The following is a 25295-nucleotide window of genomic DNA, read 5'->3' on the forward strand; positions in this document are numbered from 1 at the left end:
GGGAAAGAGGTGCCTTTGTGTCTGCTGATTAGATCTCTAGTGTCCACGCAGAGATCCTAAAGGATGCACAAATCACCTAGCTTTGCTCTTACACGGCACAGGGCATACCGCCGTGGACAGCACTATCCCCCAAATTCCTACGCTGAAGCCCTAACCCCCAACATGAACCTATCTGGAGGTTCTTCAAGAGCTAAACAAGGTTCAGCAAGGCCATAAGAGTACAATCCGAATCCAACAGGACCGAGGCTCCAGAAGAGGAAGAGGGGGCAGTGTTTCTCTCTAGCCTGTGCAAACGCAACTAGAAAGGGGCTCCTGAGACCCGGACTATGCTGGCTCCGTGACCTCAAACATCTGGCCTGCAGATCTAGCCTCCAGAACTGCAAGACAGAAACCTCTCTCTTGCTCAAGGGACACAGATGATGGTATTGTGCATGGCAGGCTGGGTGGACCGAGACGAGCACCAAGAGAAGTCAGACCTTCAGCCTGCAGGCCCGGGTTGCTCTCCTTCCCCCACAGCACCCGGGCCATGAGAGGAGAGCGAGTCAAAGCCTGGAGGTTCCCAGGGCGGCCAGTGGGTGTGGGTGTGGTGCTTTAACAACCACGCCACTTGCCGGTCCCAAAATAAATAATTCTTAAAAAAAAAAAAAAGTGGGTTGTCAGAAAAGTCATAGCACTTTTTGCGTAGAAAAACCCGTCGTGACTTTTCCGAAGACCCCATAGCATCTCGGCCCAACCACTGTGGCAACAGGAGCATCTCCCTCCCAAGGCTGGAAGCCCATGGCTGGGCTGGCCTGAAAGCATGCTGGGAGTGTGCATGGTTCCCCAGGACCTTGGGGGCTGGAACAAGGCACTGCAGTGTGATGAGACCCTTTCCAGGGCGACACATTCATTCTCTCTCTCGTACGTTCATGTGCTCCCTGTTAAAAAATACAACCAAATCAATAAAAGGCAGCATTTCCTTCCTCTTCCCGCAGCTCTTTCTGTGGGGTGTGAGGGCTGTCTGAGAACAGCACAGGCACAGGAGGGCAGAGAAGGGAGGTGACCCAACGTTAGCAAAAAGGCCAGTGGCCAGGGTCTATGCAGAGGCTCCCCAAATCAGCCATCATTGCCCACTTTGGTGAGCACATCCTGGCTGTGCTGGGCACCATGTCAAGCCAGCTGCCTGTGAGTTACAAACTCGTCAGGGTTTACTGACAGGCCACAAAACCATGTGAGTTCCTGCCAAATCCCTCCTAATTCTTGCTGGCCAGGGCTGGTTAGTGACAACAAACTGTTCACACCAAACCTATGACAAGCCATGTACTGTGTGACTAGGGACTTTCCTTCTTATCTCAGAAAAGAGGCCACCAGAAGGCCCACCATCGGAAGTAGGGCTGTCAGTGTGATACTGGCGGCCAAGGGTCCCCTCAAATGCTTTCTACCGGGCAGCACGTGCCACTAGCTTAGGGCTGTGAACTTGGTTATTTGCTGAAAGGGTCAATTGCCAAATAGTACAGGAGATCTATCTGGATATATCAAAAAGTTCAGGGACCAGCAGTTAGTGTAATGTCTATGTCGCCAAACTCCCATGTGGTCAACCGCGGTTCGAGTCCTGGATCCGGTGGCTTAAACTAATGCTGGGCATGTATGCATGCGTAATAAATAATTCTTAAAAAAAAAAAAAAGTGGGTTGTCAGAAAAGTCATAGCACTTTTTGCGTAGAAAAACCCGTCGTGACTTTTCCGAAGACCCCATAGCATCTCGGCCCAACCACTGTGGCAACAGGAGCATCTCCCTCCCAAGGCTGGAAGCCCATGGCTGGGCTGGCCTGAAAGCATGCTGGGAGTGTGCATGGTTCCCCAGGACCTTGGGGGCTGGAACAAGGCACTGCAGTGTGATGAGACCCTTTCCAGGGCGACACATTCATTCTCTCTCTCGTACGTTCATGTGCTCCCTGTTAAAAAATACAACCAAATCAATAAAAGGCAGCATTTCCTTCCTCTTCCCGCAGCTCTTTCTGTGGGGTGTGAGGGCTGTCTGAGAACAGCACAGGCACAGGAGGGCAGAGAAGGGAGGTGACCCAACGTTAGCAAAAAGGCCAGTGGCCAGGGTCTATGCAGAGGCTCCCCAAATCAGCCATCATTGCCCACTTTGGTGAGCACATCCTGGCTGTGCTGGGCACCATGTCAAGCCAGCTGCCTGTGAGTTACAAACTCGTCAGGGTTTACTGACAGGCCACAAAACCATGTGAGTTCCTGCCAAATCCCTCCTAATTCTTGCTGGCCAGGGCTGGTTAGTGACAACAAACTGTTCACACCAAACCTATGACAAGCCATGTACTGTGTGACTAGGGACTTTCCTTCTTATCTCAGAAAAGAGGCCACCAGAAGGCCCACCATCGGAAGTAGGGCTGTCAGTGTGATACTGGCGGCCAAGGGTCCCCTCAAATGCTTTCTACCGGGCAGCACGTGCCACTAGCTTAGGGCTGTGAACTTGGTTATTTGCTGAAAGGGTCAATTGCCAAATAGTACAGGAGATCTATCTGGATATATCAAAAAGTTCAGGGACCAGCAGTTAGTGTAATGTCTATGTCGCCAAACTCCCATGTGGTCAACCGCGGTTCGAGTCCTGGATCCGGTGGCTTAAACTAATGCTGGGCATGTATGCATGCGTGTGTGCCCAAGATCCTGAGAGGAGAATGGAGGAGAAGGGACTGTGGTGTGGCCATCCCCCCTGGGGGGTGATTTCTCACTTTTTGTCTCTGTCTCTCTGGCGAGCGCACGCACCCTATAGCAAAAACCTCTCCAAAAACAAAACAAAAAAAACCCTTTCCAAAAAAAAAAAAAAAAGTTCATGAAAGGGCCAGCCCTATAGCTTACTGGTTAAAGGAGCCAGATCCTACACGGCCGACTGCTCCAGTGGCTTAAAAGTCATGCCAGGCACATGGGTGTGCTTGCACCAAATCCTGACAGGATGGGGAGATGGGGAAGAAAGGATTACAACGCGATCGTGCCCCACTAGGGAGTGTTTTCTCTTCCCCTCTCTGGTGAGTGTAAGCAGACTCTGGAAATTATAAAAACAAGTTCATGGGGCTAGCAGATGGCACAGTGCTTGTACTGATGGACTCTCACATGGCCGACTGCGGTTCCAGCCCTGGACCTGGTGGCCAGAAAATCACAAGAAGTGTGTGTGTGCATGTGCGCCCAAAACCCCAGAAGAATAAAGGAGAAAGGATTGTAGTGTGGCCATCCCCTCCAAGAGTGATTTCTCACTTTCCCTCTCACTGCCTCTGTCTTTCTTTCTCTAGTGAGTTCACATACCCTACGGCATATGTACCTCTTAAAATATAAATAAATGAAACTCACAGAAAATGCATATTAAAAAACCATGCATACATTTCAAAAACGTTGCATCACAATGTGTACTTTAACTCTTAATTTTCCATGACCTTCTCAAGTCCCCTTGTAGCTACTGTACCAGATGTGCTATTCGACTCGCCCTCCCACCCCAATGCTGGCTGATCTGTCTTACTTCCTGTGGTCGGAGAGATGAAACTACGTGGTTTAAATTCCAGGCACTATACCTAGGAACAAAGTGGAAGACACCCCATCGGGCTACTGAAGCTAGTAGCCTTCAACACTCAATGCCATTGATTTCAGTCTGCAAGCTGAAGACTGATCCCAACCACCTCCTTCCTTCTTGGGCTTGGTGAGGATGAATGAGTCACTGCTTGTTCCAGGTTCTTCCTGGGATCTAGACAAACACTAAGAATGAAGAACAGGAAGGCCAACCAAGGTCAGCCTTTGGACTTCCACTTAACATCTGGCGTCCTTCCGCAGCATCTCGAAGTTGTGTTTGGCCTTGGCTCAAAAGCTTCCCCAGTGCTGGGACATCTGGACTCCCTAACGAACCAACGAGCTGACTTTGCTTCCTCAGTGGTCAAAACTCTCGCCATGGAACCTGTGGCTCTGAGCTCACCAACTCCTAGGAATGTTGCCTTTGAGAACACTGTTCCATCATCGATCAGTGACATGGTTGTGGACACTGGGATAGCTCTCTGCCGCTGGAACAGAGAGCTGTTTCCAGGAAGACTGGCGTTTACTCCACCATCTCTGCGATGTGAGAAGGAGCCAGCACCTGGCTCTCAGGGACTGGCCTGAAAGATGTCCTCTCTGTGGCAATTCTGGCTCCTCTTCAGATTCAGAGGCGTGCCTTTCCTCTCCTGGGCGATAATGCTTGATCGTAATTGCCAATTGCAATAGGGGCTCCCTTTGAGGAGCAGAGCCTGGCTTTGACAGGAGTCCCACCCTTGGCCAACAGGCCAGGCGCCCACAGACGGTCTCAGTGTCTTAGTCTACTTCTCTTTGGCCATGAGCCCCTCAATTCTGTCTTCTGAGCTGACTCTGAGAAGCAGTGGTTTTCCCAGCAATACCTACCCACCGCCCCATTTGCAAGGCTCGTCTGTGAAGCCGGAAGGGAAGTGAGCACACACTCCCTCATATCAATCTGGTATTTCACACTCACTGTGGTTACTGGAGGGGGAGTTGGCTGGGCTGGCAGTCAGCCAGAGGCACCATCGTAGTTTGGGAAGAGTGGCAGGTGGGGGGAGAAAACAAAGGAGAAAGGAGCATGCCACCACCAGGAAGGTTTGGGTGACAGGGCTTCCCACAGAGGCTGAAAGGCCAGCTGTTGGTCTTCTCACTTATCGTAAAAACTCCTTCCCCTGAAGGGATGCAGAATTTTCTAAAGCTTTTTTAATACCACCAAGAGATGCCCAAGGAACTTGTTCCCTCTGTCTTTGTGCATGAAGAGCGTGATGAAGCCAAGACAATGGAGGAGAAATCAAGAGCAGTACTGAGAGCAAAAACGAGGTGCAGCTGTGTGTGCCAGAGACAAAGGCAGACAGCACCTGTCTCGGAGGGAGGGCTGCAATCTTGGCCCAGCTGGCTGGCTGGCTCCTGTGCCCCGGGGAATGGGTGTGCCAGGGAGCTGCGTCACCCAGGGATAGACAGCTGCCTGTGAAAGAGACAGCCACCCTGAGCTCCGACTTCTCTGCCGACTAGTTCTCGTTCTAACCCAGACACTAAGCACAGACTTTTGTTTTTTATTTTTTTAAAGAAGTATTTAATTATTATCAGTAGTTTTTTAATATGCTAAAGGATACAAGCACTCGCGAGAGAGAGAGAGAGAGAGAGAGAAGGAGAAAGCGAGAAAACAAGCTGCCAGGTCTGGGACTTGAACCATGCTGGCCACATGAGAATCCAGTGCCCCAACCACCTTGCCACCCACTGCCCCTAAGCATAGGCTTTGCAAAAGACATGAACATTCTCACTCATCCTCTCCATTTTTCCACAGCACTGAGAACCTGACCTGCTTGAACACCTCAACATAATCCAGAGTTTCATTCTTTTTTTTTTTTTTGGAGAGGTTTTTGCTATAGGGCGCGTGAACTCGCCAGAAAAAAAGAGACAGAAAGCAAGAAATCACCCCCGGGGGGATGGCCACACCACAATCCCTTCTTCTCCATTCTCCTCTCGGGATCTTGGGCACGCACACACACGCGCCCGGCATGAGTTTAAGCCACCGGGTCCAGGACTCGAACCGCGGTTGACTACATGGGAGTCCAGCGACATAACCATTATGCCAACTGCTGGTCCCCAGAGTTTCATTCTTTACCTGAGGTCTTAAAAGAGTTACAGACTTACAGGCCTATTCTTGTGCTCTATTTTTCTGTGAAAGGGAGTACATTGCTTTCATCAGAATTTTAAAGGGATTTCTGATTGGAAAAAGGGTAAGAACATGCAATAGGAGAGAGCTCTGGCTGGGAAGTCCAGAAGTCAAGCTCTGCCCCTGGTCTGTCAGGAGGCTGTAGTTGGGTATTGGGCTCCAGGCCTGCATATTGTCGTCTTTCCTGCCAGAAGCAGGATGTCCACGTCCAACTTATATACGACCACTACAGTTTGCCCTAATGCTCGGGGCATTTGCCAAGAACTCAGGAGAAAGAGCAGCACCAAAAAAGACACACTTAACTAGTTCCCACCTGGTCCAACACAACCTGGTGTGGTGGGACACTGTTCGGTCCCACACTGGGGACATCTTACTCGGGGAAGGCGCTGGAGTTCCTGGCGGGTCAGAGAGCTGCCTCGGCAGGGTTCAGGCCTGCTGAGTGTCTGAGATGATGACGATGACACATGGGCAGAGAAGGGAAGATATGGGTCAAAGGCAGCAACGGCTTCGGCTGAGCTGTCTGAGACTCACCAAGCCAGAGGTGACAGTCGAGACCTTTGTGGGGCCACAACGAACTGGGTGTGGAGCGCCTGCCTCTGTAAGAGCAGATCACTTCTGTAAGGGTAAGGGATTGGAGTCTGGCTAGGACAAAATTTAGCGGTGAGGACCAGCAGGTCCACACTGGAGGTTAAGGTACTGGATCCCACATGGCTGACTGTGTAGTTGAAGTCCTGGATCCAGTGGCTTGAAAAACACACCAGGCACATGCATGCCCAAAATCCCAAGAGGAGAATGGACTATGGCATGGCCATCCCCCCAGGGGATGATCTTTCTCTCTCTCTCCAGTGAGCACATGCACCCTATAGCAGGAAAATAAAATACATGCATTTTGTGGTGAGAGGCGAAGACAGTACATTACTGAGGAATGAGGTCTTCGAGAAACTGTGCAAGGCCTCTGGCTATAATGTTCATAAAATTAAGGTCCAGAATTCTGTGCCAGTTTTTGAAAAATGACTTTTAGACTCTTCTTATGATTTCCTAAGAAAAGAAGAGGGGGCCCAGCCCTGGTGATGCAGGTGGCAAGGCACCTCTACAGGACGCTGGGGCGGTATGGGAGGCCTGATCCTGGGTTGACCTGAACACACCAAGCACAGCCCCATGTGCTTGTAATCCTGGCTGGCTGGGAGACTCGGGGAAGGTATGTGGGATGGGGAGGTCTTGTGGAGGACAGCTGACGGTCCATCTCTAACCTCTCAAGAAAGACGTCCAAGAAAAGAGGAAGAGAGAAGACCATTGGCATCGTGAGCTTTAGAGAAAAGCAGTATTTCAAGACAGACTGATTCTGAGACTACGAACAGACGAGGGGAAAGAGCAAAAAAGGACAGACCCAGGGCCGGGGCCAACAGTGGCAGTCCTGGAAGAGGCAGGCTGTGTCCTGGAAAGGCACAGGGAACAGACCCTGATCCCGAGGGCAAGTGGCTGGCAGAACAGACCAATCTCCTGGCTCCAAGAAGAGCTGACCTGGGATTAGACAGTAGCTTCTCTTAGAGGTTCCAAAAATTCAAGAGTGGATGCAAGAGCCTCCTTAGAACCACATTTCCTTTTTTCTGGGCCACTGATTTAACTCAGCTGACAAGGGCTCAACTGCCAATCACCTTAGGAAACCACAAGAAATGACCCAAACACATACTCTCGGGAAGACCACCAAGGGCCCTATCCAAAGGCAATGTGGGCACTCCCAATAGCCAGAGGCCCTGCCAGAGCAGGCACACCTTGCTCTGTGATCCGCAGAACACCCTGGAAGTCTCTGCGCCAAGGGAAGGACAGCATTAGGACAGCCTGCAGACAGAAGTGGCATTTAGTCAGCTGGAACCCTGCAGCGTCCCACGCAGCAATCAGCCTGATCTGCAGTGAAGCACAGAGCTTCACACTCCCCACCTGGCTGGGTCTGGAAATTGACGACAAACCTGGCTGTTTCTCAGGCTCTTGAGTGAACTGATGCCTGGATAGACCTCTGTCCTCCAGAAAGCCAGGAAGGGGAAGGGATGTCATCAAGACTCACGACAGAAATGTTGGGTGCTCTGTCCCTCCCTGTTCCCTACTTCAAGACTGGATAACAATCACTTTTTAAGCAACTGAGCTTCTCAATTTGCCTTCCCTATTATGAGCGGAGCTTCATGCAGAAAAGAAAACAGGCAGGACACAAACAGTGACAGGCTGTCAGAGATCACTGACTTGACAAATTAGGATTTTCACAATACTCTATTTCCAGTTTTATTTCCTCAGTTAATGTCTATGGCATTTACACAAATGCAAGACCACCTGTTGAATTTTCCAAAAAGGATTTAAAAAAGAATCTTTGACATGTATGCTCTTGCCTGCAGGGAAACTTTGTGATCACTAGGAAACCAGAGAAAGGAAAAACAAAGACAAAAAAAAAAGAGTACTGCCCTAGGTTCAAGATGCAATCACTAAACCACTCTCTGACACTCTCTGAATGAAGAGCCAGCCTCACCAGCCCTGAGGGAGGAGGGCTCTGTAAGGAGTGCAGTGGGGAAGGAGGCAAGCCTAGCAAGGCCCGAGATTGTCCCCCCAAAGACCCCCAGGTCCACAGGTGAAGGCAGATCATTCCAGGTCTCGGCCCAGACGAGCCCACTGATCCCCGCCCCTGAGCCACTCACTCCGGTCGGCAGATCACCAGGTCTCCTTTGTTGGTGCCATAGGCCAGGCCGAGTCCGGGCTCGGGCAGCCAACGGGCAGAGTTGATGCTCACATGTCTCCGCTGGTCGGCAGGCATGGGGTAAAGGACGTTGAAAACTCTCTGAGTTGGGAGGGAGTGGGGGTAAAAAAGAGAACAGGAGGAGAAAGAAGTTGTTACCATGAATAACAAAATCCAGGGGAAATACATTCACTGCAGGGAGGAAAGGTGCATGGTAAGGCTGGGAATAGGACGACCGATGTCTGACCCATGTCTGAGGATGTGGTCTTGAGTCCAAGGAGCGGGGACTGTCTTACACCCGGAGAGCCTGGTCTCTGAGGAAACACTGGGCCTACCTGACGCACCCTCCTTGGAGCCGTGGCACAGCGCATGTCGCTGCTGTCAGGTCAGCCCTGGGCAGCCTCGTCCGGAGCCCGCCCCACCAGGAAGGACTGCCCATTACTGTCCCCTGACCACACCAACTGGTGAAAGTCAACCCTGGATGGCAGTCTTGTTACCATGGAAATCATAGCGCTTTCACAGCAATGGGGAATTGGAGGTGACAGGGGGGCGGGAGGGGGTGCTAACATCAGAGAACATTTTTAATTCATCTAATTAAAAGCAATGTTAAAACTGCTATTGTTAAAGAAACTTAAAAGGTGCATTAAGATGTAGGGAGCAGGGCAGAGGGGAATCTTGAACACATACGTACACGATTTCTTCCTAGCTTATATAAATCATCATTAAATAGTTCAATTCCCCTCCTCAAAGGGAAGAGTCTCCTTTCTTTCAACAATCCACATCTCTCTGGGAACCAGCAGTTAGCGTAATGGCTATGCTGCTGGACTCCCACGTAGTCGACCGCGGTTCGTGTCCCGGACCCGGTGGCTTAAATCTCACGCCGGGCGCGTGTGCGTGCGTGCCCAAGATCCCGAGAGGAGAATGGAGGAGAAGGGATTGCGGCGTGACCAGCCCCCCCCGGGGGGTGATTTCTCTTTTTCTGTCTCTCTGTCTCTCTCTGTCTGTCTGGCAAGCGCACGCGCCCTACAGTGAGAAATCTCTCCAAAAAAAAACACAAAAAAACAAAACAAAACAAAAAACAATCCACATCTCTCCAAGCTAATATTTTCCAAGGGGCAGCTTAGCTGTGTCTAGGCTTTGGGCTGAAATAAGACACCTCACAGTCTCTTTGGCCACTGACCTCCAAGATGTTCCAGAAGCAACATCAGTGGGAAAGAGGGACATGCTGGTGGAAAATGAAAGATGGATTTTAAAGGTAAAGGGACTTGGGGTTTGAACCCCGATACCACCGTGTAAACTTCTTTAGATCTCAGCTTAGAACAAGAATCTACATGCAGGCTGGCCCTGTGGCCCAGTGTTTAAGGGAGATGGATCCCACATGGCCAACTGCAGTTGAGTCTCAGTCTCAGAGGCCTGCAAAACACACCAGGTGCTTGTGTATGCCCAGAATCCTGATAGGATGGGAAAACGGAGGGGAAGGGATTGCAGTGTGGCCATGCCTGTTTGGGGGTGTTTTCTCTCCTTCTCTTACTCCCTCTTTCTTTCTTTTTTTCTTGGAGAGGTTTATGCTATAGGGTTTGTGTGCTGGTCAGAAAGAGACAGAGAGACAGAAAGTGAGAAACCAACCCCCAGGGGGGGTGGCCATGCCACAATCTCTTCTCCTCCATTCTTCTCTCGGGATCCTGGGCACGTACGCACATGTGCCCGACGTGAGTTTAAGCCACCAGGTCTGGGACTCAAACCGCAGTCGACTACATGGGAGTCCAGCAACATATAGCCATTATGCTAATGGCTGGTCCCCCCAACTCCCTATTTCTCTGTCTCTGCTGGTGCACGTGCCCTCTGGCAATTAAAAAAAATAAAGAGTACTCACATTCAAATAACTAGAGTTTTTTTTTTTAAAAAGAATAATTTTATTTAACTTTATTTATTTACCTATTCAATTTGACCAGAGAGGGTCAGAGAGAGAGGAGTGGGGAAAGTGAGAAAGCAAGCTACCAGGTCTAGGACTTGAACCGTGGTCGGCCATGTGGAGTCCAGCGCTCTTAGCCACCACGACACCTGCAGGCCCCAAACTAGGGAGGAGACTGTATTTTTAAGAATTATAAATTATTTACTTATTTATTTATTTTAATTTGACCAGAGAGAGAGAGATTGAGAGAGGAGGAAAATAAGAAAGCAAGTCACCAGGTACGAGACTTGAACCATGGTTAGCCATGTGGGAGTCCAGCACCCTTAATCACCATGCCACCTGCTGGCCCTAACTAGGGAGATTTTAAAAGATGATTTATATAAAATGGCCAGCACAGTGCAAGCTCACAAATAACTCCTGTTATTGACACTAGGAACCTGTACTGGGGCTTCGAGAAAGGACATGAGGCTGAAAAACTATCAAGTGGTTTGATTTCCCATTTACGTTTCCCAGTTTTTACTCAACAGAATAAACTTCACCTGTTTTTATCTGCCCTTCAGGTTAATGGAAGGAAAAAAAAAGGTAAAATAAACGAGAGTATGATTTGGAAAACAATATTCAAATGACGAATTTAGGGTGATACAGTAATAACTGTTTTTCTGATTATCCTGATGAGAGATTCCCCCCCTCAAAAAATGAAATAGGAACTAGCAGATGGGATAGTAGTTATGTCGCTGGACTCCCACATAGCTGACCACCGTCTGAGTCTCAGACCCAGTGGTTTGAAACTCACTCTGTGGCCAGCAAGTGGCATGGTGGTTAAAGGTGGTAGACTCCTGCATGGTCGACCTTGGTTCAAATCCTGGGCCTGGTGGCTTTCCCACTTTCCATCTCTCTCTCTCTCTCTGATCAAACTGGAAAATACTACTACTACTAAATAAAGTCGAATAAAATACTTCTTATAAACAAACAAACAAATAAACAAACTAACTCACTCTGGCCATGTATGCATGTGCGCTGAAGATCCTGGAAGGAAAATGGAGGAGAAGGGATTGCAGCGTGGACATCCCCCCAGGAGGTGATTTCTCTCTTTTTGTCTCTCTGGCGAACATGCACACCCTATAGCCAAAATCTCTCTCTGTCAAAAAACAAACAAACGGAAAACCCAACACACACAACAAACTAATAAACCAATAAATAGAACTTGGGCATGTACAAGAAGACACCACGGTGCTCGGACAGCTGTGGCGGGGTAACGTGAGGTGTTTGATGTTCCTGCTCCCATAGGTCAGGTGAGGCACACCAGAGTCAAGGCTGGGCGTTCATTTCAATTAATTGGATAAGGAGAGCCTCAATATTTCTGGACTGTCATAGCTCGATAAGGGCCTTACGACGGTCCCCCCTAAACTCATAAAGACTTAAAGAGAATGAGGAAGAAGGGCCAGAGAAAGCCTTGCCAGTAGGAGGATAATAAAGTTTTAGTAAATCATACACTTAAGGATTGTGCCAAGTTTTTTATGTCAGTCTCAAAGAAAGAATAAAACAATTCTTTCCTAGAAATATTCCAGACCGAGAAAGAAGCAAACAAGCCTCTTATATGTCACAGATTCAACCTTTAATTGCTACAGAGGGAGTGACAAGCACATACCATCATTTTGCTTCTTAGTACAGGAACATGGCTTGGGGACAAAACTCTCAAGAGACCATTATGGCAGATGATGCTTGGGTGAGACAAGGTCACAGACGGATTGAGAAGAAGTAATTAAAGGTTCACGCTCCAGACCTTGCCAGCTACTCCACAACGGCTGTAAGGAGTCAGGGAACATCGATCTGTCCACCGGCGATGGAACCACCCACCTCATGCCCTAGTCCTTAAACATTGCTAAAAGGGCATCTCCCAAGTACCTGTCTCCTCTAATGTTTGGGTATTAGGCTAAATCCTGCTTTGTGGCAGGAGGCCAGAAAACGCCACGTGGAGATCAGCAGCCCCTAGGACTCCTGATAAGCACTTGCAGGCTGATCACACTGTGACGTGGGGGAGGGGGCGAGGAGCACAGAGGAGGATGGGCATGCAGAGGCTGCAGGATAGGCGGCGATGGCTGGCTCACAAGTCCTGAGAGGTCCAGTCCTGCCCTCCTCACTTCACACAGAACCCCAGAGTAGTGAGACAGTCCGTTTGAGAAGCACCGACAGATGTAGTTTCCACTCTTCCCTGGCCAGAGCTGCACAGCTCACAATACACTGTTCCCCACTGGGGGGAACACTCCCCTCCATCAGCCCTAGAGATGAGAGGCTGTCTGGGCAACAAGCTCCCCCCGGTGACGGGGATGAGGGAACTCCAGCTACAGCCCTGCAATTTACGGTTTCAGGCGTTAGCTGTTCTGACCCAGAGACTGGTGAGCTGGGACTCCTCAGATGTCCATGGGGGCTAGGTCTAAAACCAAAAGTTCACCAATACTGACAAGAAAGAGAATCTGAGATATTGGAAAGAATGGTTCTGACTTTCACTTAAAGTTACCACAAATACATCTCAAGTTCAGGTTTCTCTGACAGTAGCCAGGAGCTCCCATGGGATGCCAAGGGCAAAGGTCAGCAGCCTGCTGAAGCCCCCCCGCCTCCCAGCAAAAGCCACATCCCGTGAAGCCACAGCGCACAGCCTGCTACGCTGGAGGAAGAGTACCAGGACCGGGGACCTTTCGGGGCTGGATTACACACCCAGCTGCCGATTCATGTCTGAGGAGTCCTGGTTTCACCTGTCTTCACTGCAGCTTTTCCCTGGAACATGAGGAACGCTGTCAGCAACCCCTACCCCCGAAAGTAGATTGTCCTCATTTCTGTCTCACAGCTATGAAGGGAATCAGATCAATATGCTAGAGGGGACACAGTTCTTAGAGTCAGTGCAGTCTCAGCACGTCAACAGGGACCGAGTTCGGCCACCGAGATCTTGAGGGCTCTGAGGAACAGATGACTCCTTCACTTCTGGGGTCCGAAATCGTCCCTCGTACTGCCTGCCTCTCCATCCCTCAAACTCGAACTAACAGGAAGGCAGGGAAAATGAAGAGTTCCCAGATCAACAACGGAAGAATGAGAGGGAGCAAGAGGTCAGTGGGAAACTTTCCGTCTTTGAAGACGCAGAGGAAAATGTGCTGCAGCTCTCAACAACATGCTTGCAGATAGGACTTGGGCCATTCGTCCAGACAGCAAACCGCACTGTGCTGACCAGCTCAGATAAGCGGCTACCGAAAACCCCATGCGGCTAGAGTGCTCACACGTGGGAAACTCATCCTCTCTGAAGCTGGACCTTCGCGGTGGAGACGAGAGGTTGAGTGCAGCTGGCAAATCTTTATCTAACTAGGACAGAAGCTGGCTGGGAGAAGAGGACGACCAGAAACCGAGCGTGGAAGGGAAGGGGTCTGGGAGAAGTGAGAGGTGCAAGCTAAGGGGGCTTCTGGGAAGAAAGGAACTGTGAAGAGGAGAAATGCTTTCTGGGTAGTGATGGGCATTAAGGGAGGCTTTGTACTTTCAGAGAGGGTTACTAGAACAGAATCAGCTTTCTGAGAAGGGGTCGGGGGGGACTCAATGGAAGCAGGTGCTGAGAGACAGCTGACCTTCCCATTGGAAACAGAGGGCTACGCGTCTTGTCGGAATGAGAAATGCACTGATCCAGAGCAAGCAGGGGGAACACTAAGGCCATCCTTTTCCCCTTTTGAGCGGTTGCTCTGCTTAGACTCTGGATTATTGGTTTTTCTTCATCTGTAGGGAGAAATCTTCATTTATTTTACTGTCTTCAAGTTTTCTTTACGGTCTACTTTGAAGTTTAGAACTCCAAAGAACATTGGTGCCATTTTTAAAGTGGTTATTTAAAAACTAGAATCAGAATACCAAGTCACTTAACTCTCTCCCTTCAATCAGTGGAAGCAGGAACAAATCTGCTAGATCCCACTTGTCCAAGCCAAAGCTCTGCCAGCCAAAAAGAAGAGCTCACAGCTCCTTTTCTTAACTCTTTGGGATAGGCCAGCCCCTGTTGTTACTGACAATGTGCTGCTTTAAAGTCATTTCTAGTCAACCTCCTGTGATTTGTTGAGACCTATAAAATTTACCTTATCTGTTTCTCAAAAAGATTCTCAAGTGAGACCAGCAGTTGCCGTAATGGGTATGTCGCTGAACTCCCATGTATACGACTGCGGTTCAAGTCCTGGACCCGGTGGCTTAAACTCATGCCAGGCGTGTGTGCGTGGGTGCCCAAGATCCCGAGAGGAGAATGGAGGAGAAGGGATTGCGGCATGGCCATCCCCCATGGGGGTGATTTCTCACTTTCTGTCTCTCTGGCGTGCGCACGCACCCTATAACAAAACAAAACAAAAAAACTCTCCAAAGTGAAATCCCTATACTTCTTCACAACCCCCCCCCCCCAAAAGACTCTGAAGGACAGTTAGAGGACAGCACTTTTGATCATTTTTCAACTGACCTGGTGCTTCCAAAGGCCATCCCTGGCAGGAAGGATCAAAGCACAGAGATTACTTCAGCTGAGGGATTTACTTCTGTGCCACATGAAATACTGAGACACTCATTGCTCTGGGACTCCTAGAAATTAAAGTAATTACTTCCTCCTGTTCCCACATCTCTGGCACAACAAGGTCTTAAACTTCCTCAGCTTTCTAAATCTCAAAGGAATCGGCCTAAGAGCAATGTCCTAGAGGTTCACCTTGGTTAAGTTTTTTGGAAGAAGGAAGAGTTTGTGTGTTCAGGACAGAGGTTATATTAAATGCTTTCAGCTTCTACTGATGCAAGAATTGATTTACCTACCAGTTCTTGGGGAGGAAAAAACCCACAAAACAAAACGAAACAAGAATGTTTTCCCTGTTGGGACCATCAGTTAGCGTAATGGCTATGTCGCTGGACTCCCACGTAGTTGACCGCGGTTCAAGTCCTGGACCCGGCGGCTTAAACTCACGCCGGGCGCGTGTGCGTGCGTGCCCAAGATCCCAAGAGGAGAATGGAGGAGAAGGGATTGCGGCATGGCCATCTCCCCTGGGGGGTGATTTCCAGCTGTCTAGCTCTCTGTCTCTGTCTGTCTGTCTGGTGAGCGCACGCACCCTCTAGCGAAAACATCTCAAAAAAAAAAAAAAAACAAAAAAAAACAAAAACGTTTTCCCTTTTCACTTTTGAAAATGTATGCCAGGGAACTGGCAGCAGATCTGGTAGTAGAAGGACTAGAACTCTCAGAGACTCACTGATATGGGGCAGAACTGTGTGTGACTTCTGACAGCTACCTCACAATGCCTTTGCTCAAATGGGTAATGTTCTAGGCACACTGATGGTGGTGGTGGAGGTAGTGAGAGGGGTGCATGTACATGCAGATAAACACAAGGCACACAACCTTGGAGTCATACACAGCCATGAAGCATACTGAGTGCCTCCTGGTGCCAAGCACAGTGAACACTGGGGCACGGCAGTGAAAACCCCCACAAGAAGCTTGGCATCTAACACAAAGCACTATGAGAGCGGGGCCAGGACAGCTGCGTCCATTGCTGCATTCTCATACTGATGATAGGGGTTCAATAAAAAAAGGAATTTCAACTTGCTTATAAGGTGCATGCGTCCACTGGAGAGAGGGAGAAAGAGAGAGAGAGAGACAGAGAGTGAGCGAGCACATGACTCGGGGGATGGCCACACCACAGTCCCTTCTCCTCCATTCTCCTCTTGGGATTTTGAGTGCACGCACATGCACATGCTGGCATGTTTTTCCAAGCTGACAGGTCCAAGATTCGACCCTCATAGCTGGCCAAGTGCGATGCAGCCACCTTAACCAGAAAGCCACCAGTTGTCCCTGATAACATATTTCTGAGCGAAAAGAATAATATACAGTATAGACAGCATTCTACTAAGAGGCTATGGAAGAAAGAAATTGCCTGAGTTGGATGAATCTGTCATGGAAAAATTTGCCTAAACTAATGGCTTTGACTGCAGTTCTAATGTTATTTTTAATTTTTTATCTTGCCCCCTCCCTTCTCTGACAACTTGCATCAGCGACACCTCTGACTTCTCCCATAACCCCTCCCCCTTTCCTACGATGTTCTGAAGAAAAAGGAACTTTTTGAGGATAGCTGCTTTGTACCACATCTCAGAAGTCAACTTAAGATAATTGCAGCGGAAGCAGCTTTTAATCAACTGACAGGCAGCTTTAAGAAAATTAATGAGGACAAAAATCTTAGGAAGGAGTAAATCATTTCTGACAACAAAGCCGTCTCTCTTTTATCCCAATCTCCCCTTGAAAAAAGGGAGAAAAATTCTGTATCCTTCCAGGATACAAAAATAAAATATCTTTATTTTTAGTATTTGCCACACACCTTCCCCCGATCCCGCCCCTCAAGGCCAGACAAGATTAAGAAGTTCAGTCCCCTTAGATTTATGGAGATTATCAGAGATTGAACTAGAGTTCCAGGTTGTTTTTGAACATCAAACTTCCAGAGTCTAGGGAAGCACAGCTGATTAGGATTATTACATTACAGGCTAAATTCAAGGGCAGAGAGGGTGGCAGGGCGTCAGAGGAAGGATTATATATTGGAGAACAAAGCTAGAACAGGGCACAAGAGCCTCTACACATGCAGGGGCACAGAGGCTGGTCAGCGCTCACAGCAGGGGCTGCTCAGCCTGACGCAGGACTTCAACTGTGACAGCATGCCAGACACCACAGCTTTCCGAAGGTTCACCGTGATGGAACCACTGGGTTGTGGGAAAAGTCAAGACGTGTTTTTCTATGCAAAAAGGCGTCATGACCTTCCCGACAACCCAATGTAATAATCAGCTGCCACTCGACTCTAAAGATGGCTGGAAAATGGTAAAAAACAACGCAAGCCTCCTCAGGTCTCTTACAGCCGGGGGGATGCTAAGATACCTTTTTTTTCCTTTTTTTAAATTTGGCAGAGGGTACACGTGCTCAGCAGACAAAGACAGACAAATGGAGAGAGAAGAAAGCATCCTCCATGGGCATGGTCACATTATAACCCTTGTCCTCTGTTTTTCTATTCGGTCGAGATTTTGGACACGCACACACGTGCACCTGGTGTGTTTCTCGAGCAGTCAGGTCTAGGACCAGAACTGCAGGGTTAGCCATATGGGATCTGGCTGCCTTAATCACCACCAGGTCATGGAGCTTGCCTGGAAAGTTAAGATACCCACCAATGGGTATCATGTCAGACACCTCCCACATAAGAAAGAACCTCCAGAAATGCTTTTTCGGATGAGGAAGAGCCTGGTGGAACGGGCAGAGATCTTGCTGCTCACGCTAAGTCGAAGAGCCAAGAGTCCAAGTGTCTGGCACTATGAAATGTGGGTACACAGGCATGTCTTCTAGTACATCAACTGGGCGAGATCGGAATCAGGACTAGAAAAGGCCTCATGGCACTAGTCCTTGCAGTGCCATCATGAGAGGATGCCTGCGTGATCTAGAAAGGGTCAGAGCAGGAGATAACTTGCTAATTTCTCAGATGCCTGGAAATACTGAAAAGTTCTGGTTAGTAAGAGCCATGGGAGTAAACCAGATGACATTTCATAGACAGTAAGAGAGGGTCAGAGCAAAGAGGCGAAGGGCCAGCCATCTCGCCAGGCCAGAGCTACCTGGAATCCCCGCACAATCCAAGTGGTCCTCAAGCCTGAGTAACTTCGTGTGCAGACTCGCCTGGAAGGCTGGGCCCCATGTCAGGGTGGGGGTAGGGGAGGGCAGGTGTGGGGGAGGTCCTGATCCAGCAGGTCTGAAGAGGGGCTAAGAACCCGCATCTCTACTAAATTCCATGGTACGCTAGTACTACTGCCCGACTGGATTTGGGCATGTTGTGGGTTTGTTTAAAAATGGTAACCGATCTGCTTTCCTTCGCTGCTGCCCAGCTGCGGATGAGGGGATGAAGAAGTGTACAGAGGGACAGTCCACCACCAAACAGCCGAACTCTTAGGAGCGAGGAAGGGGGATGAGGAAGAGAGAGGGACGCTGTCTTTCCCACATGCCTTACAAAGATCGATCTGTCTGCCAACCAGTCCCTCGGCCTTTACACACGGTTTTAGCACAGAGCCACAAAAGAAAGAGCTTTCAATAAGCCTGACCCTGAGGTAATCAAGGCTTGCCTTCAAGAGCACAGTGCTGCTCCACAGAGGAAGGGGAACTGTGCCCTGACCCAGGCTCTTTCCCCCAGCCGAGGCAGAGGCAGATGCCTCCCCTCACTCCTGCAATGAAACGGCAGCACTGCTGAGAGTCAAGCTCCGGGGACTCTGGGATCTGCAGGGAGAAGGTGATAAGGATCCTCTCCAGTTCCATTTTTTTAAAAAGATTTATTTGTTGTTATTATTATTCTAATCTGGTATAAGGCACATGTGCTCACCAGAGACACACAGAAAGGGAAGTGACAAAGCAAGCTGCCAGGTCTAGGACTCAAACCGTGGTTGGTCATGTAGGAGTCCAGTGCCTTAACCACCACACCACCTGCTGGCCCATCCAGTCCTTAGTAAACCATGTATATGCCTATAATCCTTATCTGGTTTGGGAGAGGGGGACTGGTCCATGTGTTTGGAAAAAAAATATATTCCTATTAATTCCTGTGTTGAAATACTAATCCTGGAACCAGCAGATGGCATAATGGTTATGCCGCTGGACTCCCACATAGTCAACCACAGTTCAAGTCCCAGACCCGATGGCTTAAAACTCATGCCAGGCATATATGAGTGTGTGTCCAAAATCCCAAGAGAAGAACAAAGAAGAAAGGATTGTGGATTGGCCATTCCCCCTGGGGACTGATTTTTCTTTCTGTCTCTGTTTCTCTAGCGAGCGCAAGTGTCCTATACACAAATCTCTGCCCTATACCAGAAATCTCTCTTAAGAAAAAAAAAAAAAAAGAAAAGAAAAGAAAAGAAAAGACAAATCCTTACTCTTGCTTTCTAGCTCAAAATGCCCTAGCAATGCCCCTTGTTCCAAAGCCGCTTTCCCCAGTTGCTGATTTGTGCCCCATTCCTAGGAAACGCAGCATTTACTGTGATATAAACCAGAAAAGCAGTTTGGTATATGACTATTTCTGGTTTCATTAGTAATTTTGTATTTTTGTTATTATGCTTTCACTTGGTTACAACCGAAGTTGTTATAATGTGCAAGTTGTCACTATTTTAGAAAAATAATTGCAGTTTGCTGTTACAATATTGTGCCTTGTTCCAATTAGAAAATGAAAGCCAGAGGGAACACAGTTTAGTGTTTTGAGAACTCAGCAAAACTTCAGCTCAGCAGTCACTAAAAGCCTAACTTAAAAACAAAACAAAAATTAACAAAAAGTCCTCATTGGTTAAAGTGAAAAGGAAAGAAGACAGAAAGAAAAGACACTGAGTCATAGAGATGGCTCATGTCTGGAGGGCTCTCAGATGGACAGGGTAAGGGGGGGAATCTGTATCCAGTCTTACTTTTCTGGATTTGCCAATCATTAAAATGAGGAGAACTAAGGCTAGTCTCAGTGAAAAGGAAAGATCAAAAAGACACTGGACACGGATACAAATTAAAATGACTGCAGCACACAGAGGTGTTCAAGGAGAAGCCTGGAGAGCAGCAGCAACTGAGACAGGGTGGGAGATGAGGTGGGCAGCGGAAAGCCGGATTGGGCAGGAGCCAGCACACGAACTACTGCCCTGGAGCAAAGCACCACACATAAAACCACAAGTGCAAGGAGACTCAACACTGCACTTCTGCCTTCTGATAAGGCTGAGAGCAGAAACCTAAGGGGAAGGGACAGATATTAAGAGTAGCAATTCTCAAACTCAAGTGTATATCAGAATCATCTGGAAAGCTTATTTTTAAAAATAGGTATTGGGGGCTTAGCTGTGATGGTGCACCCACAGAGACACTGCTACCGAGCGGCTGTATCCACGTGGGAGGCCCAAGTTCAGCTGCTGCCCCAACTAAACGGGCCAGGTGCAGAGGTGTGCACCTGTACTGGCTGGTGGGGAAGCTGGGGCAGAAGGATCCTGACCTGGCAAGACTCTGTCAGGAGTCAGTCTTAGGGCTAGCTGGTGGTATGGAGGATAAAGTGGCTAGATCCCATGTAGCCGACTCCCAGGTTCGAGTGCTAGACCCGGGGCTTGGAAATCATGCTGGGTGCACGTGAGTGCATGTCCAACATTCCAAGAGGACTGTAACATGGCCACTGCCCCAGGAGGTGCTTTCTCACTCTACCCCACCTCCTATCTCTCTCTGGGGAGCGTATGCACCCTACAGCAAAAACTAACAACAACAAAAATCAATCCCAGTGGTTAAAGGAGCTGAATCCCATATGGCCGACCACGCGGTTGAGGTCCTAGACCCAGTGACTCAGAAAAACATACTAGGCCTATGTGCCTAAAATCCTAAAAGGAGGGAGGAACAGGGACAAGGGATTGTGGTGTGAACATTTCCCATGGAGGGGATGCTTTCTCCATTTTCCTCTCTCTGGTGAGTATACATACACACCCGGCCCAAAAAAAAAAAAAAAAAGTATCCATCTCAATCTCTCTCTCATAAACAAACTAACTTAAAAAAAATTCAGGGACTAGCAGATGGCGTAATTGTTACATCACTGGACTCCCACATAGTCGCCTATAGTTCAAGTCCCAGACCCAGCAGACTAAAACTCATGCTGGGCACCTGTGCTTGCCTGCCCCAAAACCCAAGAGGAGAATGGAGGAAAAGAGACTGTGGTGTGGCTGTCACCCTGGGGGATGATTTCTTGCTTTCCGTCTCTCTGCCTCTCGCTACCTCACCAGCAAGTGCACATGCCCTTTAGCAAAAATCTCTATATATTTAAAAAAAAAAAATCAGACGTCAGGCCCTTCAGGCTCTACTTCCTATTCTTTTCTTTGTTTCTTTCTTTGTTTCTTTGTTTCTTTCTTTGTTTCTTTCTTTCTTTCTTTTTTTAAAAAAATATTTATTTAGCCACCAGATCTGGGCAGCACCCTTACCCACCACACCCTGGGGGATGATTTCTTGCTTTCCGACTCTCTGCCTCTCGCTACCTCACCAGCAAGTGCACATGCCCTTTAGCAAAAATCTCTATATATTTAAAAAAAAAAAATCAGACGTCAGGCCCTTCAGGCTCTACTTCCTATTCTTTTCTTTCTTTCTTTCTTTCTTTTTTTAAAAAAATACTTATTTAGCCACCAGATCTGGGACTTGAACCATGGTAGACCATGTCCAGTGCCCTTAACCACCACACCACCTGCTGGCCCTGCCCTTCCTATTCTGATTTTAGATCTGAAGTGGATCTGCATTTTAACAGGGTCCCTCTGTAATTCTGAAGCATGCTACCCAAGGACCACAGTTTGGGAAGCACTGATCCAAAGGTCTGAAACACTGTTTGGAGAAGGTACACCAAGGCTAATAGCAATTAGCAATTCATCTTCAGAAGAGTTTTCATATGGGAGCATATAAGAGATCATCCCTTGGGGACAGGCGTCACTTAGTGGAAATTAAAATAAGTCAGTTCTCTAGAGGATGTTCTCTTGGGAATATCTGCTGGTCCAACAAATTCACCTCTGTGAACATTACCACAGTGAATTCTAAGAGGCAAGAGGAGAAGAGAAATTCTGGTAGTGGGGCCGGTGGGTGGTGTGGTGCATCCACTGTGGTTCGAGTCCCAGACCTGGCAGCTTCCTCTTCTCTCTCCCCCACTCCCTCTTTGTTCCAATTTAAATAAATAAATAAAATAATTCTTTTTTTTTTTTTTTTTTTTGAGAGGTTTTCGCTATAGGGCGCTTGTGCTTGCCAGACAGACAGAGAGAGACATAGAGACAGAAAGCGAAAAATCACCCCCCAGAGGGGATGGTAATGCCGCAATCCCTTCTCCTCCATTCTCTTCTCGGGATCTTGGGCACGCACGCACACGCACCTGGCATGAGTTTTTAAGCCACCGGGTCCGGGAGGCGAACCGCAGTCGACTATGTGGGAGTCCAGCGACATAGCCATTACGCTAACTGCTGGTTCCCAAATAAAATAATTCTTTAAAGAGAAGAGAAATTCTGGGTAGAAAAGCTCTGGGATGGGGCTATTACCCAAAAAACATTCCTTCAAGGCCAGAGCCTGACATCACAGGTAGGCCCTGCCTGTACTTCCCTTGTAGAGATGTTCTATCATCCCATTAAGCCCTCATTCCCTGATCCCGCCCAAAGACTCATTTCCTGCATTAAACAATAGTAAAGCACAGCTATATCCAAAAAAGCTAGTGTCTTCTCTTCCACAGATGACTGAATTCAGGGACATGTGGTGAGTGCTTTGGTGCCTTTGGACATAAGGAACCGCCCAAAGCTGGCAAACCAGAAACCTTCCTGCAGTTTAAAAGGCCTAGGGACACCTGGCTGGGCAAAACCTCATTGAGATGCCTCCGATCCTGCCTCCCGGGTGAGGGGCACACTTCCCCACTGAGAACTTTCCAGTCACTTCAGCTCCCTCTCCTACTAGCAGATGGTACCTACTGAGAATCAAAAAAGCCTCCTTGGGCAGCCTCAGAAATAGCTCGTCACGAGGCATGCAGCGGCTGGCTAGTTGCCCTGAGCCCCTCGGCAGGGCAGCACGGACTAACTGGATTACCACGTCTCCTCAGCTGAATCCTCCAACCACATTCCCTGGGCGGCTGGCCCCAGTGTGACAACACGTCCCACTCTCTTGGCTTTCACGTGCTAGCTGTTTGCCCTTAACCAGATGTTTTTGGATCCTATGGAAAAGAGAAACCTTGCTAGCATGGAGGACTGGCAGCCTATGCCATGAGGTGGGCAAGAGCCAGGCTTCTGGGAGAGGCTGGATAAGTCCATTAATGTTACCAAAATCCTACCCTATCTCTCTCTCTTTTTTGAGAGGTTTTTGCTACAGGGTGCGTGTGCTCGCCAGAAAGACAGAGAGAGAGAGAGACAGAAATGAGAAATCACCCCCCAGAGGAATGGCCATGCCACAATCCCTTCTCCTCTCGGGATCTTGGGCACGATGCACACATGCTCAGCCTCTCTCTTAATAATGATAAATAACTATTTCAGAATTAGGCAGAAAGGGTCAGAAAAATGGTTGTTTGAACCAGAATTCTGGGTGGTGAAAAGTAAACTCTAGGTGCTTTTTCTATTCAAACAAACAAAAAAATCCAGAATATTTAGACTAAAAGTTAACTTCCATATTTAAATATCTAAATAAGAAAATAGGCTTACTGCACTTTCTATGAAGTTTTCTCCTGTCTATCCGATGTCAAATATTTCCAGAGTCACAGGGAATTCAGTAATCAGAAAGAACTATCCTGTCATTGTCTTTTTTGTTTTTCAGTTTTTTAAAAAATATTTTATTTAACTTTTATCTATATATTTATTATAATTTGACCAGAGAGGGACAGAGTGAGAGAGAGAAAGTGAGAAAGCAAGCCACCATGTATAGGACTCGAACCATGGTTGGCCATGTGGGAGTCCAGCACCTTTAGTCACTAAGCTACCTGCAGGACACTAGAAAGCCTTTTTTTTTTTTTTTTTTTTTTAAATAGAAGTTTTTGACTTAGGGCGCATGTGCTGGCTGGAGAGAGGGAGGGACACAGAAACAGTAGAAGCAAAAGTGAGAAATCATCCCCCAGGAGATGGCCATGTCACAGTCCCTTCTCCTCCACTCTCATCCCAGGATCAGGCGCACATGCACATGAGCCGGGAGTGAGTTTCAAGCCATCGGGTCCAGGACTCGAATCTTGGTCGGCCACGTGGGAGTCCAGCAACATAACTGCTATGCCATCTGCTAGCCCTAGAATGCTTTGCTTCTGCCCCTTTCGGAGGGTGGGACATGATGTCACTCATCACTGGTTCTGCTAGTTTTCACCTACACGATAGGAGGATGCTTTCCCTTACTCAGATTCCCCTAATGGCAGGCTGTCCATCAGATGCTCGGATCATAAAGAGATAACAGGCAGTCTCTACCACCCGGAGCCACAGCCCAGGAGAGGAGGACAGCGGGGACCACTTGAGCTAGGTGTGATGAATACTGACCCGAGTGTGTACACTAGGTACAGGGACAGCACAAGCGTTCTGGGGAAGAGCTTGCAGCAGTTGGAGATGAGGGGAACAGGGCATTCCAGTTAGGGCACCCTGGCAAGAAAGCACCTTTGGTTCAGTATAGCTGGATAAAGGAGCCATCCGTGTGGCAGGGCTGTGGAGAGATCAAGCACCACGCAGGCCGCCCACTTCCTGCGCTCTGTATAAGATGGGCCCTAGCTCTAGTTTTTTCCTTAAAACAAATCCTTCCCTCTTCAGGCATTCAACAAGCATAGGCGTGCACAGCAGGAAATGAGACCCTGGGGGATAAGCCCTGAGGAGCTATACTGAACCTAATTGGGGAGATTAAACACACACACACCACACAACTTAGAGATAACAGGAAAGATACCAATCCCAGCCTCAAACTGTAAATGTCACGGACTACCCAAAGTACTAAAGGAATTCACAGGTTTTTAGCTTGAGAGAGCGTTTAAACACTATCTAATTAGAGAACTGATCAAATGCTCCATCCCTCTTGACAAAATCCTGGCCAAATGAGGCTCCGCAGGATGTGGGAAACAGTCAGCCACACTAGTCTGGCTGAGTCCAACGGGCCACTAAGCACAGGACCCCCAGAAGGCTTTGGCAGCACATAAGAGAGGACCCTGTCAGACAAGGCCAGGGGCCTAGACCGGAAGGGCGTTTCCTCCATAGGGAGAGAGGGGACGGCAGCTGCCTGAAGTCGTCGTCGTCCACCACACCCACGGGAAGAACATCTCATGGTATGCTATCACGTTTCATAGCTTGTTTTTTTTTTTTTTTAAATTTTTAAGTATAAATATATCACTGAATCCTTTACACATCTCCAGACGCAAAGTTTCTTATTATGGTAAGGACCTATTCAGTTTATCCTTTATCAGAAGATACTTTCAGGTCTCTGGAAACCCAGCGCATAATCCAGGG

At 48.4% G+C, this 25295-nt stretch overlaps 1 protein-coding gene across 1 annotated transcript in view; it reads right to left on the bottom strand.

Moving 5' to 3' along the window:
- The window catches only part of AMBRA1 (autophagy and beclin 1 regulator 1), a 256562-nt gene that overhangs the window by 12803 nt on the left and 218464 nt on the right, over positions 1–25295 (bottom strand). The window contains exon 17 of the mRNA XM_006157846.3: positions 8388–8527. Within this exon, the coding sequence (XP_006157908.1) occupies positions 8388–8527 (140 nt within the window). The remainder of the gene's footprint in view (positions 1–8387; positions 8528–25295) is intronic.

Source organism: Tupaia chinensis, unplaced genomic scaffold, assembly GCF_000334495.1.
Source record: "Tupaia chinensis unplaced genomic scaffold, TupChi_1.0 Scaffold000561_1, whole genome shotgun sequence".
Taxonomy (NCBI): Eukaryota; Metazoa; Chordata; class Mammalia; order Scandentia; family Tupaiidae; genus Tupaia; species Tupaia belangeri.